We start from the raw sequence: 17,095 nt of genomic DNA, 5'->3' as shown, positions 1-17,095 counted from the left end.
TGGCGGTGATGTTCTGAAGAATTTTTTATTCATAATTACATTTGTCTGTCATCAGTGATCCCTCAGTAGTCTCAAGGCTTTTGTTGTTGCTGAGCTCATCAGTGCATATTGCACCAGAGTGTTGACTGACCACAGTAACTAGAGTTTTTCTTTTTTCAAAGCTTAATGATCTCCTCCTTCCTTTGGGCTAGCATCCGTTTTGACTACCACGTTTAAGATTCCCGTAAACTGCAGCCAAATGCAAATGCAGCACTTGGAACACACTCCACACCTTTAATCTTCTTAAATTTGTCATGAAATCTTGAGAAAAAAAGCCACCTTTGTCCATGAACCAAATCGCTCTCCATTGTAATCGCATAGTGCATTATTTTGAGAAATTCACTGAACTTTATTCACAGCTTGATTTAATCATTTCCCACTAACTGTGGTGAGGCACAAAAAACATGCAGAAATACTTGACAGAAAATGTAAGTGCCCAGTCTCAGAAGTAAGGACCCTTTTACTGCTGTTACACTGGCATTTTTAGATTAAATATGGCAACCCATGCAGCAGCCAGCTGCAATAAGTGGTCAAAAAATGAAATTTCTTCAAACGCTATGACTGTTTTAATAAGCATTAGTAAATGATTACCTAATCTATAATGAGTTAAGCCATCGCATACAATCTTTCCACTTAGTGAAAGCAGAAAATACATGCCTGTTCCTGACAAGCAGGATCAATACAGTACATTATCATTAAATTAAATATAGTTGCAGTCAGATAGACACATTAGGCAGATGAATGAGTCGTATGGCCTTCTTTATTTTTGTAACACTTTATGCCAATGCCAAAAAAACCCACACAGATATAGATGGAAATAGGCACCAATCCCAGTGGAGAAATATAAATATATGCTGATAATAAATTCTTCAGCAGCAGTAGAAGCAGGCTGTAACCTTGGCAGGAGAGTTGACAGGGAGCTTCAGTCCCAGTGGGCAGCCAGAGTGGGAAAATAGAAAGCTGCAGCAGAGACATCCACTGGGGAAAAGCATCACATTTCATATACACGACGCAAGGAGGCCTGCAAGGCCTGAGATGGGGCTTAAAGCATGTAGCCTGGTAACACACAGTGAGGTAAAACACATCTGTATGTGTGAAGCTTCCTGTTTCTGGTTGGTAAGTTGCTGAGAAGTTTGAAATGTGTTATCAAACATGCAGGCTGACGGTGAGGAAGCAGGTGGTATCTGAGCTGGATATCTGGCGTCCCCTGGTGGTGGCTCAGGGCACATGCATTCGATCAATTTAAAGTGTACTACATGCAACTATGAACATGTTAGTCAGCTAAAACAAAGCAATAATGAAAATTGAACAAAATAAAGTCATATATATATATATATACATATATATGAGAGAGAGAGAGAGAGAGAGGTATATAGTTTCAGCACTTTTGCATTTGGCTACTGACAATAAAATAAATAACATATAATATGACAGAATATAGTATATCATAAAAAAGTCATATATAAATAAATAATAATGATAAAAAATTAAAATGATTAAAAAGAAAAAAGTGCAGAAATGTACAAAGGAAAACAATTGAATGTTTTTATTAACCCTTGTATGGTGTTCGGGTCTGTGAGACCCGTGTTCAGTTTTTTTCAAAAGAAAAATTAAACAATTAATTATTTTTTCACGTGTAAATGTGTTGTGTCTTTCCACTCACTCCACTTGATTATAACTGATTTATTTATAACATTTTATATAAAAGAAAAACGAGAAGCACATTAATTCATAAATGCGATCTAACAAAGGTAAAGGGAAAAAATTAACCATGTTTGCTGTTCATATGTCTTGTAATTGGGATGAAGTAAACATCTGTTGAGTAATTTAACATAAAATTGTTTGATAGTGTTAATTTGGAAAGCCAAAACTCTAGCGGGTCCACCAGACCCATGAACACTGGCTGAGTAACAAAAATACGAACACCACACAAGGGTTAAATGTTGAAATGAATACTCCCAGCTATTTGGGTACTTCTGGCTGTTTTTTTTTTTTAATTATTACTTTTGTATCATAAAGTATAAAAGAGTTTACGAGCCACAGAAGCACATTTTACCCCATCACGCAGTAAAACCCTTCCTGCATGCCTTCGAGTTCCTTCACTGACCTCTCCCAGCAGCACCACCAGCACATTTTTTTTCTTTTTGTTTTTCTTTCTCTTTACTTTGTTGTGCTCTTGCACCCGATTTTAATTACGTTGCTGACACTGTGGCTCACAAATAACCCATGGGAAAATCCAACATCCTCCTGCTCATCAGGTGAGTCAGATTTCCACATAGAAAGAGACAGAGCTGACATTCGCAGCCCTGCTGTTCCTCATTCCTCGCGTCTAGCAGCGGTCTGTGCTGTGAAAGCAAAGCAGCTGACAAACTGTCCTGTGTACTGTACAGATTTCAGGGGCAAATCCTGTACACTGTATTCACACTGACGCTTGCTTTTGTTTATATTAGACAGTATATGAGTATAATAAATGGGTTATAATATGTTGTAAAGCTGGTGTAAATAGGGAACAAAGAATGCATTAATGACTTTACTTAGAGCTTGAGACAGCTGTAATGATATAAAATATTTCTGACAAATACTGTGCTTTAATCAGTTCCTTAAAAAGCTGGTCTTAGTTTATTCCAACTTCATTGTAGTAAATAATAAACTAGTCACTACTTGGTTTTTTGATGCTTACAAATGCTAAATAGAGGAAGTTTGACGTTGACCACATGGACTGTACATACAGGGATCATATGCTCTGGCAATTACCATAATTTCCATCATGACAAAATATGATTAATAATGTGGTGCTACTACTTATGTTACGCCACTCATATCAATTAAGGTTACAAAATACCCTGATTTTAATTCCATTTGAACTTTAACCTTCTTTATCCCATTTATCTGCTTTCTTTTCAGCTTTTTTATTTATTTATTTATTTTTACATTATGCTAGTATCATTCAAACACTAAAATATAGTTAATCCTGTCACTCTGTAATTCTTTCATAAACAACAAATTACAATCAAGTTATAATTTACATTTATGCACGGTCAGTATGCATGGAGGGAGTCAGGAAAGAGATCCAACAGTGAGTGTCTACAGCTATCTGTAAAACATGGTGGAGGCTGTGTAATGGTTTGGGTTTGCATTTCAGCCAGTGGTGTTTGATGTCTTGTTACAATCAAAAATAGAGTTGCATTTTCATCCACCATGTAGTTCCATGTAGGCCTGTACACGTTTCAACAAACTGCTGCACCTATTTCCCATTTTCCTAGCAAAATATAAAGAAATGGGGGCTGACTCTAATACACAGTACTATATACTGTTTGAATGACAGCATGAAAATGACACATACTAAACTCCAATCAAGTATTTACCAGCTGAAAGAAAATAGGAACTCCATTTGGTGTATACTCTGATTTATTCACGGCATTAGATTAAACCTATTCATGCATTTATAACCTCAACATGATAACATTATGCAAAACCATTAAAAAGGTTAAAATGTTGCTTTAATAATATTAGAATAAGCCGTTCTATCTGATCTATATCAGTTTGACAACATGAGTGTCTACAGACATGCTGTAGCGGTTTAGCCTACACTGTGTGCTAATAGGTTAATACTTGCAGTATTTCTCGGGGACACGCTGGTGCAGTTTGTGGCCAGCATGCTGTGCTCCTAATGTTTTGCAGAAAAGTCTGTATTGTTCACACTTGGACTTCACTCGACCTTTACTGTATGCAGCAGTCAGCAGCTGCTGAGGAAAGAAGAATTTCCACCGAGCTTTAGGACTTTCCAGAGTGGGCGGAGCGACTGTGCAGTGCAGGAAGTACTGAGTCAGCTGTAGTTTCTGTAGTTTTTGAGGTATGTTGGTTGTCAAACACGTTCCTTGCGGTCCCGCATAAAGGGCAGGGAGTCTGCGTTTGTCTGCGAGTTTTCTCTGTGTGCTGAGCGGCAGATACTTCAGCTTCTCCGCGATGAGTCGAGCCGTGCTGGTGGATCTGCTTCACCGCTGCTGTGCATCATGCACGGGCGCTTCTCTGCTGGAGGACTCGGTTTCAGACTCGCAGGTCTTCGTGCTGTGCGGGAACACTTACCGGGAGAAAAACGGCTTCGTAGACACGTTCTTGAGCTCCTGCAAAAGTGTGCACATCCTGGACTCGAGCTCCACAGTGGAGAGTTTGTACCGTTTCAAGCAGACTTTGGACCAGCTGGACCTGAGCTCGATCACGGTCCTCACCACCGCACAGGGCAAAGAGGTGCTGGCTCATTACCAGAACCTCCTTTTTACGGCCCTATACGACTTCCAGTACAAGCAGAGACCGGTGGACGAGACTTGTCCTAGTTGCAGAGCCTCCACAGATTCGGTCTCACCTGGCGAAGAAGTGTGCGAAGAAGTGTCGACGTTTATGCAGCAGCTTCCTGCGCTGAAGGGAGAACTCACAGTTCTGAAGTCTGCGCTCATTCCAGGTCGGCTTAAGCAAAACATACTTATGAGTTTTATGGAGTTATTAAATTACTGTATAGTGAATGGAGTTTGGATTTCTCCTCCTACATCAAGGGTGTCAAACACAAGTCTCGAGGGCCAGAATCGGTCGTACAAAGACTCCAATTTGGGCCATTGAATTATTTTTAAAAATGTGAACGAGTGCATAGATTTTAAACTTTTAGGTGTATTTTTATATATTTTACAGCTTCTCCTGTTGATAAAGATCTCGCCCACTGGTAGTCATACAGTAGCAAAGTACGGTAATAAATAAACAATTAAGGTTCCTGTTAACATTAGTGCACGATATGTGAAATGAAAACAGTTTGACTTCCCCGTCCCACACTAACTATTTGGGAACAGCGTGTTTTCCATTTTCTGTAAATGGGTGTATATTTGAAAGGAAGATAGAATGAGTTTGTCTATCAAAACTTAATATGTCATACATATACTATATATTGATACTATATATTGCACAATAGTAAATTCCAGAGTCTTTAATATATGGAGGAAAAACAGTGATTCACTGCTACTTGACTGTTTAATTTTATAATAAAGTCTAATCATTTGATAACCACTTAAACTATAGTGATATATCCATTAGATAAAGAGGAAACTGAGAATGTACCAATACCCAACACCATATACCGTTGGACTCCTTTGTCCATGCAAATATGTCCTAGTGAACTGATAACAGGAGACATACAGTGGTGTGAAAAGGTTTTTCACACTGGGCCATGTAGGTTTAATTTTTTCCACCTTAATAATAAACACTTTCATTTAGAAACTGTTTACTTGTGTTATCTTTGTCTAGAATTTAAATTTATTTGATTATCTGAAACATTTAAGTGTGACAAACATACAAAAAATAGTTAATCAGGAAGGGGGGGAAACACTTTTTCACACAACTGTGCATGAGATCAGCTCATGTTATCATTTAATCCTGACATTTAATGAATTTTCTTATCATTTAGTGCACTGTGTTAAAATTTCTATTAAAGTATAATCTGTTGACAAGATGTTGGTAAATAAATACAAACTGAGCTAGAAGTAGCTTAGCATTCATTTAAATGCTATTAAATGTATTTATTTCAATGTGTTATTTTAGAAAAGCAGTTTACCTTTTTTCTCTCCCTCTTTGTCTCAGATTGTTTTGGTCATGGCTTCAGCACCCGTACAGGTGGTGTGTCCTACATCTCGACCTTATCCTCCTTGAATCTGTTCAGCAGCTGCAGGAGGAGGGACCCAGTGGCTGTGGTAATGGAGAACAGGCGCCGATTAGCCCTCCATGCTGGTTTCCATCCTCAGCCCATGCATTTAGTCAAGGTACTCAACACTATTAGAATTTTGCCCTTTAATGTATTATCTGTATTATGTAAAAAGGGTGTTGGAACATATTTGTAGTAATTAAAGCTAGAGTCTGACCAATTGGCAGCCTGCAATTATCAGCTGATATTAACTGTATGAAAAACGAAAAAGTAAAGAAGAGATTGGAGAAACAACCATGTTATGAATGTTGATGTTGCATGACTTGTCCACCAGAGGGCATCCTGCAACGTCCACATTCCAAACACAACAAACAACCAGCTGATCCAAGCTGGCAGACAGAGCGCAAATGAGCAATAAATAGCTCCGTGTAACAGACATAGAGAAACCTGTTTAGATTCTATGTGTCTGAAAGAAAAAAAATATTATATTGGAATATCGGATTTTTAAATCACCAAATATCAGACTTAAAATATCGGCTCAGCCGCACCTTAAAGTGCGAGTAGCATGTATAAAAATATATCATCTTGCATATATTAAGGTGCAAGTTTTACATATTTAATTCTGGATGCACATCTGTTTGATATAATCTTTTGTTTTTAATATTCACCAACGTATTTCACATGTTAACAAACTAAAGCAAACGAGCATTCACAGTCAAAGAAAATGAATATGCAACAGTAACAAATAATTAACAGATTACACTCATTTTTTATTTTTAGTTGTTTTTGTTTTTTTGTTTTCCAACTTCGGGACAGTTTTGTTCTGACCTCAGTGCTGAGGGTCAGTGATGTGAGATCAGTGTTTTGTTAAAGGACTGTCGGCTTGTTTTCTGAAGGTGAACCACGCTAACGATGTCTGGGTCTTGGGGAAAGCTGAGCCCGAGAGTTACGATGCAATGGTGACCAATCAGACTGGGCTCGTCTTAGCAGCTCCAGGGGCCGACTGCATGCCGCTCCTCTTTGCTGATCCCATCGCAAAAGTTATCGGAGTCGCACATGCAGGTCAGCCCTCACTGCTTCTCAAAGTTTTGACCACTGACTGCTAATTTAGGGAACCATCATCTCATTGGGGGCCAATCAAGAAAAAAAATGCACATCAGAACTATTAGTTAGTGTTTTTAATATGTCTATGTGTGTGAAAGAGAAACTTGAGTAGAGGAACTTAAGAAGACTTTGCAGAAAGCACACACTTCAACATTCTTTGGAATCAAAGTAAATTCTTTCAGTGTTAATTATTCTATAGACTCTTTATATAATTTGTTTTAGCCTTTGGTGCCCCCTAGAGGATTTATTTATTCAAGATAAAACCAAACCGTTGAAGAGAGCGTGCAAAAGAGGCTGCAGTGGTACAACTTTACAATATGAACTCTGACGATGAAATGGCTACATTTACAGGTTGGAGAGGAACCATAATGGGGGTTGCCATGGCCACTGTGAATGCCATGGTGACAGAATTTGCTTGCCAAGTTAGCAACATTGTGGTGGCTGTGGGACCATCAGTGGGACCCTGCTGCTATACCATGGAAAGAGACCAGGCGTTGGACTTCATGAGCATCCATCCAGACTGTGTTCCTGATCCAGAATCAGCCAGACCACACGTCGACATCCGTCTCGCCAACAGGTACAGCTCACGAAACGAGAACAATAGATTAAATAGAGCTGACAAAAGTACAGAATCTCTGTGAACAAGGAAAAGAAAATAGCTCTATATTCTGTTGCCTACATTGTAGAGGGAGTCTTGGTCTGTAATGAAGAGAATGAATAGGGAAGAGGTTAAAGTGGGATTCAGCAGGTGGGGATCCCTAAAACCAATTGCAAGGTCGTAGTGTGGAGAAATGAATCACAACTCAAAATAATTTCTCTTAAGAGCTTCAGTAGATTTTCTTAAATTTCCAGTTTATCACCACTGAGCAATCTTTACCTTTAAATCTAAGCTCTCTCCTTCCTCTCCTGTCCTGTATTTCTTATCTTTCTCCATCTGTGAGTGAAGTTAGCCCTCTTTCTTTTCACTCTCTGTAAAATACAGCAGCCGGACCTTTAACACACACTGTGTGACAAACTGCACACAAACACATTGTGTGTGTTTCGCTGATAGAAACGCTGCATTTGAAATTACCTGCCACTTTTTAAAAAAATTACTCGAGTAAAGAACAGATAACTGGAAATTCTACTTAAGTACAGTAATGAAGTATTTCTACGTTATTACTTCCCACCTCTAAGATTAACCAATGAGGGAAAACTGATTGTTGCAGAGCAAGAAACAAATTTAGGATTTATTGTGGATGTTGATCGGCATTCACATAAAATTTATATTTTCTTACTAAGGTCATAAAAGCATTCTGAAGACGCCCTTTTCATTTGAGTCTGGCTCAAATTTAACCTGAATTTCAGAAAATGTTCACGATACAAATTCAAAGTGTATTTAAACAGACTAAACAGACTAGTGGATGCACTGACTACCCAGATTCTATTTTTAAGAGATGTTCCAAGATGTACTAGTCTCGTTCTTTGAATATGTAAAAGGTAACTGTGGCAGCCACTCAATGATGACTCAGACTTGAACTTAAATACATCTCAGAGGAAATCATAGCTGAGTGAATTCTCCAAGTTCACTTTCATTCTGTCACTAGTGTTAGAGTGTGTTATATTTATTATGGAGTTAATCAATAAGATCAAGTAAGAGCTTCAGTTTAAGATTAAGGGTCTTCTTGCATTTACCCATTCTGGGTTGTCTGGAGAGGAGATAAGAGGAGAGAAAGGAGGTCCTTGTTTAAATTTTCAGCCATTACTATTTGAGTATGTGTTGGAAATAGTAGCTTTAAGCTTTAAGCTTTAAGGTCTTTAATATTGAATTCATATACAGTGGGGCAAAAAAGTATTTAGTCAGCCACCGATTGTGCAAGTTCCCCCACCTAAAATGATGACAGAGGTCAGTAATTTGCACCAGAGGTACACTTCAACTGTGAGAGACAGAATGTGAAAAAAAAATCCATGAATCCACATGGTAGGATTTGTAAAGAATTTATTCGTAAATCAGGGTGGAAAATAAGTATTTGGTCAATAACAAAAATACAACTCAATACTTTGTAACACAACCTTTGTTGGCAATAACAGAGGTCAAACGTTTACTATAGGTCTTTACCAGGTTTGCACACACAGTAGCTGGTATTTTGGCCCATTCCTCCATGCAGATCTTCTCGAGAGCAGTGATGTTTTGGGGCTGTCGCCAAGCAACACGGACTTTCAACTCCCGCCACAGATTTTCTATGGGGTTGAGGTCTGGAGACTGGCTAGGCCACTCCAGGACTTTCAAATGCTTCTTATGGAGCCACTCCTTTGTTGCCCGGGCGGTGTGTTTTGGATCATTGTCATGTTGGAAGACCCAGCCTCGTTTCATCTTCAAAGTTCTCACTGATGGAAGGAGGTTTTGGCTCAAAATCTCACGATACATGGCCCCATTCATTCTGTCCTTAACACGGATCAGTCGTCCTGTCCCCTTGGCAGAAAAACAGCCCCATAGCATGATGTTTCCACCCCCATGCTTCACAGTAGGTATGGTGTTCTTGGGATGCAACTCAGTATTCTTCTTCCTCCAAACACGACGAGTTGAGTTTATACCAAAAAGTTCTACTTTGGTTTCATCTGACCACATGACATTCTCCCAATCCTCTGCTGTATCATCCATGTGCTCTCTGGCAAACTTCAGACGGGCCTGGACATGCACTGGCTTCAGCAGCGGAACACGTCTGGCACTGCGGGATTTGATTCCCTGCCGTTGTAGTGTGTTACTGATGGTGACCTTTGTTACTTTGGTCCCAGCTCTCTGCAGGTCATTCACCAGGTCCCCCCGTGTGGTTCTGGGATCTTTGCTCACCGTTCTCATGATCATTTTGACCCCACGGGATGAGATCTTGCGTGGAGCCCCAGATCGAGGGAGATTATCAGTGGTCTTGTATGTCTTCCATTTTCTGATGATTGCTCCCACAGTTGATTTTTTCACACCAAGCTGCTTGCCTATTGTAGATTCACTCTTCCCAGTCTGGTGCAGGTCTACAATACTTTTCCTGGTGTCCTTCAAAAGCTCTTTGGTCTTGGCCATGGCGGAGTTTGGCGTCTGACTGTTTGAGGCTGTGGACAGGTGTCTTTTATACAGATGATGAGTTCAAACAGGTGCCATTCATACAGGTAACGAGTGGGGGACAGAAAAGCTTCTTACAGAAGACGTTACAGGTCTGTGAGAGCCAGAGATTTTCCTTGTTTGAGGTGACCAAATACTTATTTTCCACCCTAATGTACGAATAAATTCTTTACAAATCCTACCATGTGAATTCATGGATTTTTTTTTCACATTCTGTCTCTCACAGTTGAAGTGTACCTCTGGTGCAAATTACTGACCTCTGTCATCATTTTAAGTGGGGGAACTTGCACAATCGGTGGCTGACTAAATACTTTTTTGCCCCACTGTATGGGATTTGTTTTTCGCTCAGCTGTGAACCAAACAATATGTCTAATTTCCCATCCCAGAGTTCTCCTCCAGAAAGGTGGCGTCCTGCCCGAGCACATCCATGACAACACGATGACGCACTGGTCCTGCGTGACGCCCTGCACCTCATGTCACCCTGAAAACTACTTCTCCCATGTCAGAGATGGGCTTAACTTTGGCACACAGGTGGGCTTCCTGTGGATCAAACAAACGAATGAATGAATGAGTGTTTAGCACACTTACCTCATATTGTTGTCAGCTAAAGCTCCACAAAGTCAATGTGCTTTTTTGGTAAAATTACGTGGTATAAAAAATGTTAAAAGCAGCAGACAGAAAATAGCTAAAAACCAATTGTTTGCTAATTTACTGTTTGATATTTACAGCTTTAAGGATAATTTTGCATGTCCCACAGATTCTAATCTTCAAATAAACTAGAGGATTAAAGTTACAATGTGCAAAATCTCAATACTAGATGTCAGTACATAGCAGACTGCATTCAACTGAGTTCTGTTTTCGTACCGCTCCCAATTCAAATGCACAATCCTAGCTAAGGTGGCTTCCATTCATCTGTAGTGAGTGCAGGCTGTCAGTCCACTGTTCACCTCAGCAGTAGCAATATGTATTGACATCTATGGACTCTAGTGGGAAACTGCAAAACTTTGTGGCTGAGTCCAATATGAGTCAGTGAAGCTCATTTCTGTCTGACAATGATACTGCAGTGTTGTTGAGGATATCGAACTTTTTGTCATTAAACACTGCCCTTTAGTAACACTTTCTTTGAAGTGGAGCTAACTTTGTTGGATTCAGAGTCTTAGCGATTAAACTCTCATACGATGTGAGAATGTAATCAAATTGTTTATCGGAGGGAAAATGTGATTTTTAGGACACTTGAGTCTAACATTAGCTAATATAGCATTAGCTTATTGCTGTTGTGTTTTAGCCAGCTCATTGTTAGCTGTCTGGAGGCCGTAGAGTCGCATGTCTAATCTGCCATCAATAAGTAATTATAATGATATCAGGAAGAAATGAACATGTTTATGCACATTTTCGTGTGTTAGAGCTCTGACTTCAGCTCAGTAGGTTCAGCTGAGGAGAAAGAGGATGACACTTGATCCAGGTATCACCTTCCCTCGCATTTTCGCTTCTTTAATGAAAACAACCACTTCTCAGATGATAAAACATGGGTATGATCATATCTTGAGTCTGTAGGTGCAGACACAAATTAATATTTTACTAAGCTAAATTATTACTATTTTATTTTTTAAAATTTCACTAACTTTCAGGGATTTCTCACTTGAACAAACATGTTTTATAGCTCGTAAGATTTTTGGGGGTGAATCTAACTCTGCAGGGAATTATTTCTATATTGTCGGAAACAGCATAGGAATACTGGACTGATACAGTTTGTCCAAACATGTATATTTGGATAGTTTACCTGTATTGTGGGTCCAATGTACCAAGCAAACTACCCACTAGCCAGTAAGCATTCATCTAGCGGCTCTAATCTGTCTCTCTTAATTCCAACCTGAGCCAACAGAATTATTTAGAGAATGAATTGGTGGGTTTAAATACTTGGATAACACCTGGAACAAATAGACCTTTTTCTTTTTATTCTTGTACTGAAAATCTTGAGAGATGGTTTTTAATGGCATTTAACTTTAGTCAGAGACGTACAGCATAATATTACTCAGTGATATAAGATTTAAGACAGAACACACATACCTTAAAGGAGTGAGGCTCTAAGCGGTGAGGCCATTCAATTTCTCTTGGTGAATGACTGTAAAAATCTGTACAGCATATTTTACGTTGATATTTCTCTTCCTGGATTGTAAAGCATGGTAATTTTTGTGTTCAATAAACTTTCAGTCCAATGACCGGCTACGTGGGTTTTATTAATAAACTGAATGACAGATAGCAGTTGGGTTCATCAGAGTTCAAATCTGTCACATTTTACAGTAGAATATCCAGGCAATAGATGGGTCATTCCATGAAAACCAACCAACTGCACCAGTTTAATGTTTCTGATGGAGAGGAACAGAAACAACCATTAGTTTGATCTGTTCTCTGATTATTCTGTGGGAAAAAAAATAACTTTTGAGTCCAACTTTTAAAGGATTTCATCACCATGTGAGATAAGCCAGAACAAGTTATACCAAATAGGAAATTTGTTAGTTTTTTTTAAACCTAGTGTTTGATATTCCCACTATAGCCTTAATTCCTTCTCTGTCAAAAATAATTTACCAGTAATCTACAATCCTGTTTAATTCTGTGGCTGTTAGGTGGAGACACTGGTTGGTTTTACATATCAGTTTCAGTTCCAAACTTTTAGGAGCATTAAACTTTCTGTTGTTTGGTTTAATATAATGAATAAATGTAATTTTATTAAGCATGACAGACACAGACGTCTTCAGGGATACAGACAGTTTTTATTCTGAGACAAAAGTCTTGATTTGTCTTACAAAGCAGCACTTTTCCTAAAAAATAAAATAAATATAACAAAGATCATTTTAGTAACACAAAGTGTCTCACTGAAAAGATCGGCTGTTTTCTCAACAGCCTCATTTCTGCATAAAATTAACTGGAAACAGAAGCATCACATTTCTGCGTGTTTCACCAACACTGACGTGGGATCTGATTTTTTTCTTCCCCCCTCAACTTAGTGCAAGTTCAGTCATCACATTGAACAGTAATTTCAAACAAGTAAAAGTAAATCACAAACTCTTACAGTTCAGTCAGTTTTAGCTGAAATTCACTTTTAACATGATCAAAGTAAACTGAGGTCAGGTCTGCACAGGACTAACACCAACGACACAAACTCTACAGCGCATGACTCGAAACACTTACATCATATAAATCATGTTCCCGGACACATTACTGACAGTGTTATCAATTAAAACATTCTTACACAACACAGACACACATGCATGACCAACCTGGTGGCAAACGTCATTTGTGGGCTTCAGATAATAATAAAACCTCTCCTGGCATCAGCTTTCAAACAGAGACATCCCCGCACATTAAGGCCAGTTCTTTTAGTGCAAACACAGAAATGCAAAGTCAGTCTTAAATGAATGTAATGAGCTCCATTAGTCGAGGAAATGAGCCAGATTATTAACATCAATCACTAAACCAAGTTGTTTAATGTTAGATTATATTTTCTTTGAGTGCTGAATTATTTTCTTTTCATTACGGTCCGAAAATTATTTTGTACCCACGCTACTAACTTAAATTTATGTGCAAGTCACACAGTTTCTTTGCAATTTTAATTTGCATCTCATTTCAAAACATTTTCAGGGCTTTCATGGTCACGTTTCCACTATTGGAGACATTTAGCATGCTCATGTGCTTATTTTGCATCTGTGTGGTGATTTTATAGGTTTTTGTTTTCTATGGAAGGTCATTTTTGTGTCTTTATTGTTCTTCTCTCCTCACTGAACTGGTAGAATTGTGTCTCAACGTACTTTTTAAGGTAATCAAAAATTTGTTAATAATAAGTTTGTTAATAATTTTGTGTCATTTTGAGTTTGTTTTGTGTCTTTGTTTGTTTTTGCATAAATAAGAGCAAAACATTGCAGATTCATTGGAAAAAAGGAGCGAATCATTATTTCAGACATTCATTCTCCACACCACTCTCCACCACAAAAAACAAACAAACAGAAATTTGCACTTTTATCCTAAAGCATTGCCATTGTGGCTTCAGAGGCTGTTCTCAATTGGCTCATGCAAAAGAGTTTAATGAACCACAAATGTAGGAGCCCTTCTCACTCTGGGCCATAAACTGAAAACAATCGCTAATCCAACAAATGTATGAACTGCTGAGAGAAAGAGTCCCCGTCATTACAGAAACAAAGAGCCAAACATTATAATCTGTATTTAAACAGTAAAAGTGTTTCCATAGCAGGTTTATGATATTAAGCACCACTGGATTCCTGCCAAATCTTAGTTTAGCTCATTGCATCACCACCTAAGCTAACTGTAAACAGGCCATTTGGTTTGTAATTTTTGGCCAATAATTAACAGAAATAAGCAGTCACGTAATTTTAAGACCAATGGAACGAGGACAAATCCAGTCTTGGTTTTGAACTCAGGAGGAAATTTGAGAGCTTTGTGCTTTTGAAATGTCAGTGGACTCATTTGCGGAAACGTTGCTGGGTTTTGGCCCTGCTGAGGACACAATGAAATGAAACCTATGGGAAACATTTTTTAGATATTACTCCTCAGTAAAGACCTTCCACCATTTAATCTCCAACCTATTAGCCTTTAAGTGGCTGCAGCAGCAGCAGGCTTGACAATCTGAGTTGTTAAGGTGTTAATCTGAGTTGACTGATTATCAAAAAAAACAAAACCCACATAATTCAATTGACTTTTACAACAAATAAATTCCTATATATTTATGAGGTTGGAAAATAATTCTAGTAAAGTGAATGTACAACATCGTCATCAGCAAAACTTCTACTTGCAAAAAGCAAAGGCCTTGACTGCTCACGTGTGCCCCCCCAACCCATCACAGCAACTTCTGCAATTTCATACTATGGACTTGTCATTGACCCCAGCTCCTCTTCCCAGACTGTGGAGAACATTTTCCACGTGTCTTTTCTGATCAGAGTAAGGCTTTAGTGCCTCCTGGTGACTGTAAGCAGGCGTGACAGTTTCATTCGCAGAACTGGCTTATGTATAAAAGAGGTTAATAGTTGTTCCAGCAGTTAAAATGTATTGCTTGTACATTTCTGTGTACCACATAGTGAAGGTATGTTTTATCTGGTGTATGAGGCATGTTTATCTTAGCACAAAGAACAATATTTTGTTGCACCGCTATTATCGCAAGGTTTGGGTGTGATCATATAGGCTGTGACGCCACGCCAAAGGATTTCAGTGAGCCATTTGCAGAAGTCTGGTTTTTCTACTATCTGTACAAGGTATTTTTTTTATAATTGTGTGTCTGTCCAACTAATCAGAGAGCTCCTTACATCCCACAGTGTGGCTAATTTGCATTGCAGCAGGATTATTAAAATGAAGTTGCTAATCCAATAGTTAATCCGTGAGCTAATCTGTGAGAAAACAGGAAAGAGAACTGGATTTTAAAATGAGGAGTGGGCTCGTCATATTAAATTGTATTTTTAAAAAACATTTTGAAAATCTCTTTTTTAATGTGGAATTCAAAAATGAATTTACAAATGCAGAATTTATTCTACAATTCATTATTTAAGCACAGAACACTTTATTTCGATGCGCATGGCTCTTGTGGTCCTCCATACCAAGGAACTTGAAAAACTCCACAGTAGATACTGGGCTGTCTGATGTGGTGGGGGGGAGCAGTGTTGATGGATGTCTCCTGAGGTCCACTGTCATCTTGTCTTAAGCCTGTTCAGCTCCAGGTTGTGCTGACTGCACCAGACTACCAGCCACTCAACTTCCTGTATGCAGACTCATCACCATCCTGAATGAGGCCAGTGACGGTGGTGTCATCTGCAAACTCTTTAGCCTGCAGCCCTTCCAGTAATGCTGGTCTTTTAGTAATTACCAGTGTATGCTCATTGTCAGCAGGCTCACTGTCAAAAGGCTCATTGTCAACCATGAGGTGCATGGTATTGTGTCGTTTGGCAGCTTAAATATGTGTTTTGCGACACTAACACTGGGCATTAACTGTTTTTTGTGCTTTGCAAAGTAAAAAGGAAACTGACTGTTACTCCACAGAGCACACCAGAAAGTCCTCAAATAATGGACAACAGTTCTTCCCCAGAGCCCCTTCCACAGCTGTCAAGCACCTCTACCCTCCAAAAAAATATCTAGGGTGAAGCAAGAAGGCAAGGACAAAGAGGATTTGAGGGCAGCCTCTGATACCAAGGCTGATCTAAGCATGGACAAAAATGTAGAAAATAATAATCTGTTGGGGGCTTCCCATTATGCATGATGCGTGAGGAATGTTTCCTCTTCATTATTGTAGGGTCTTTCCCTTACTGCAGAAAGTGCCTTGTGGTGACTGTTGTTGTATTTATATAGGTAACATTTAATTATCTGAAGAGTGCTTCTAAGAAAGTGACTTCAAGATATATTACGTTCAGTTTCAGAACTTTAAAGTCACTTCAACTTTATCTTAACTCAGCTCTTCACATCTCAATGCAAAATGCCCACTGGTGACCATTTACAACTTGAACAATTATCAGTGTGTTTAAGCTGACTTTGACAGTAACATAAATTAACCTAAATTAAACCTAATTTAGGTTACTTTAATTTAACCTAAATTAAATATAGATGAGTAGTAACGTGTTAAAAGTAACATGTTACTGTAATCCGATTGCTTTTTTCAAGTAACAAGTAAATTACGATTGCAAAAAAGAAATTAGATTACTGTTACTTTCCCATAAGCACGCTGCGTTACTGCATTACTAAACTGTGATTTTGTTTGTGAGACTGTCTCATGACAATGACGTACGAGTGTGCAACATCCCTGACAGCACCAAATGTGTTTAGATCAACAATCGATAATATGGAGTGCGGAGAGAGTACGACCATGCAGCGTTTAAAGAATGGAAGTACGGGCATTACTTTGAGTTTGATTCCATAAAAAGTGACAATGAAAAATTACGCTGCCACGGGAATGTGAAATTCTCAGAGAAACCCCTGGACCCCCAATGACGTGACCACTGCAGCACCAGGCAAACCTCCACCGGCCCCATTCCTGTTAAACAGGTGAAAACAGACTTAAGAATGACAGGACTTGGTGCAGCTGAATCTTCGATTTTATTTATTTATTGCTGTTTTCCTTGAAAGAGTGAGGGTAAACACAAAAGTTTTTTTATTTTATATGCTGTAATATGCAGAAAATAGGT

The 17,095-nt window shown here is 38.7% G+C and overlaps 1 protein-coding gene across 1 annotated transcript; it reads left to right on the top strand.

The window, feature by feature from the left end:
- Window positions 1-3,824: 3,824 nt before the first annotated feature.
- On the top strand, window positions 3,825-12,152 carry lacc1 (laccase (multicopper oxidoreductase) domain containing 1). Its single transcript, XM_085250229.1, has 5 exons — window positions 3,825-4,498; window positions 5,662-5,840; window positions 6,619-6,784; window positions 7,178-7,403; window positions 10,307-12,152. Exons 1-5 carry the CDS (start codon window positions 4,006-4,008, stop codon window positions 10,485-10,487), a joined length of 1,245 nt encoding a protein of 414 aa, XP_085106355.1. The 5' UTR covers window positions 3,825-4,005; the 3' UTR covers window positions 10,488-12,152.
- The last annotated feature ends 4,943 nt before the right edge of the window (window positions 12,153-17,095 follow it).

This window comes from Mchenga conophoros, linkage group LG16 (assembly GCF_057382185.1).
Source record: "Mchenga conophoros isolate Kocher_MC1m ecotype Shallow Benthic linkage group LG16, M_conophoros_male_GT1.1, whole genome shotgun sequence".
In the NCBI taxonomy this organism is placed as follows: Eukaryota; Metazoa; Chordata; class Actinopteri; order Cichliformes; family Cichlidae; genus Mchenga; species Mchenga conophoros.
This window is presented reverse-complemented; position numbering and strand designations above follow the sequence as displayed.

Coding starts and splice junctions, on each gene's coding strand:
- lacc1 (XM_085250229.1), top strand. CDS start 4,006: ATGAGTCGAGCCGTGCTGGTGGATCTGCTTCACCGCTGCTGTGCATCA. Junction 5,841..6,618: donor AGCCCATGCATTTAGTCAAG/GTACTCAACACT, acceptor TGTTTTCTGAAG/GTGAACCACGCTAACGATGT. Junction 6,785..7,177: donor TATCGGAGTCGCACATGCAG/GTCAGCCCTCAC, acceptor CTACATTTACAG/GTTGGAGAGGAACCATAATG.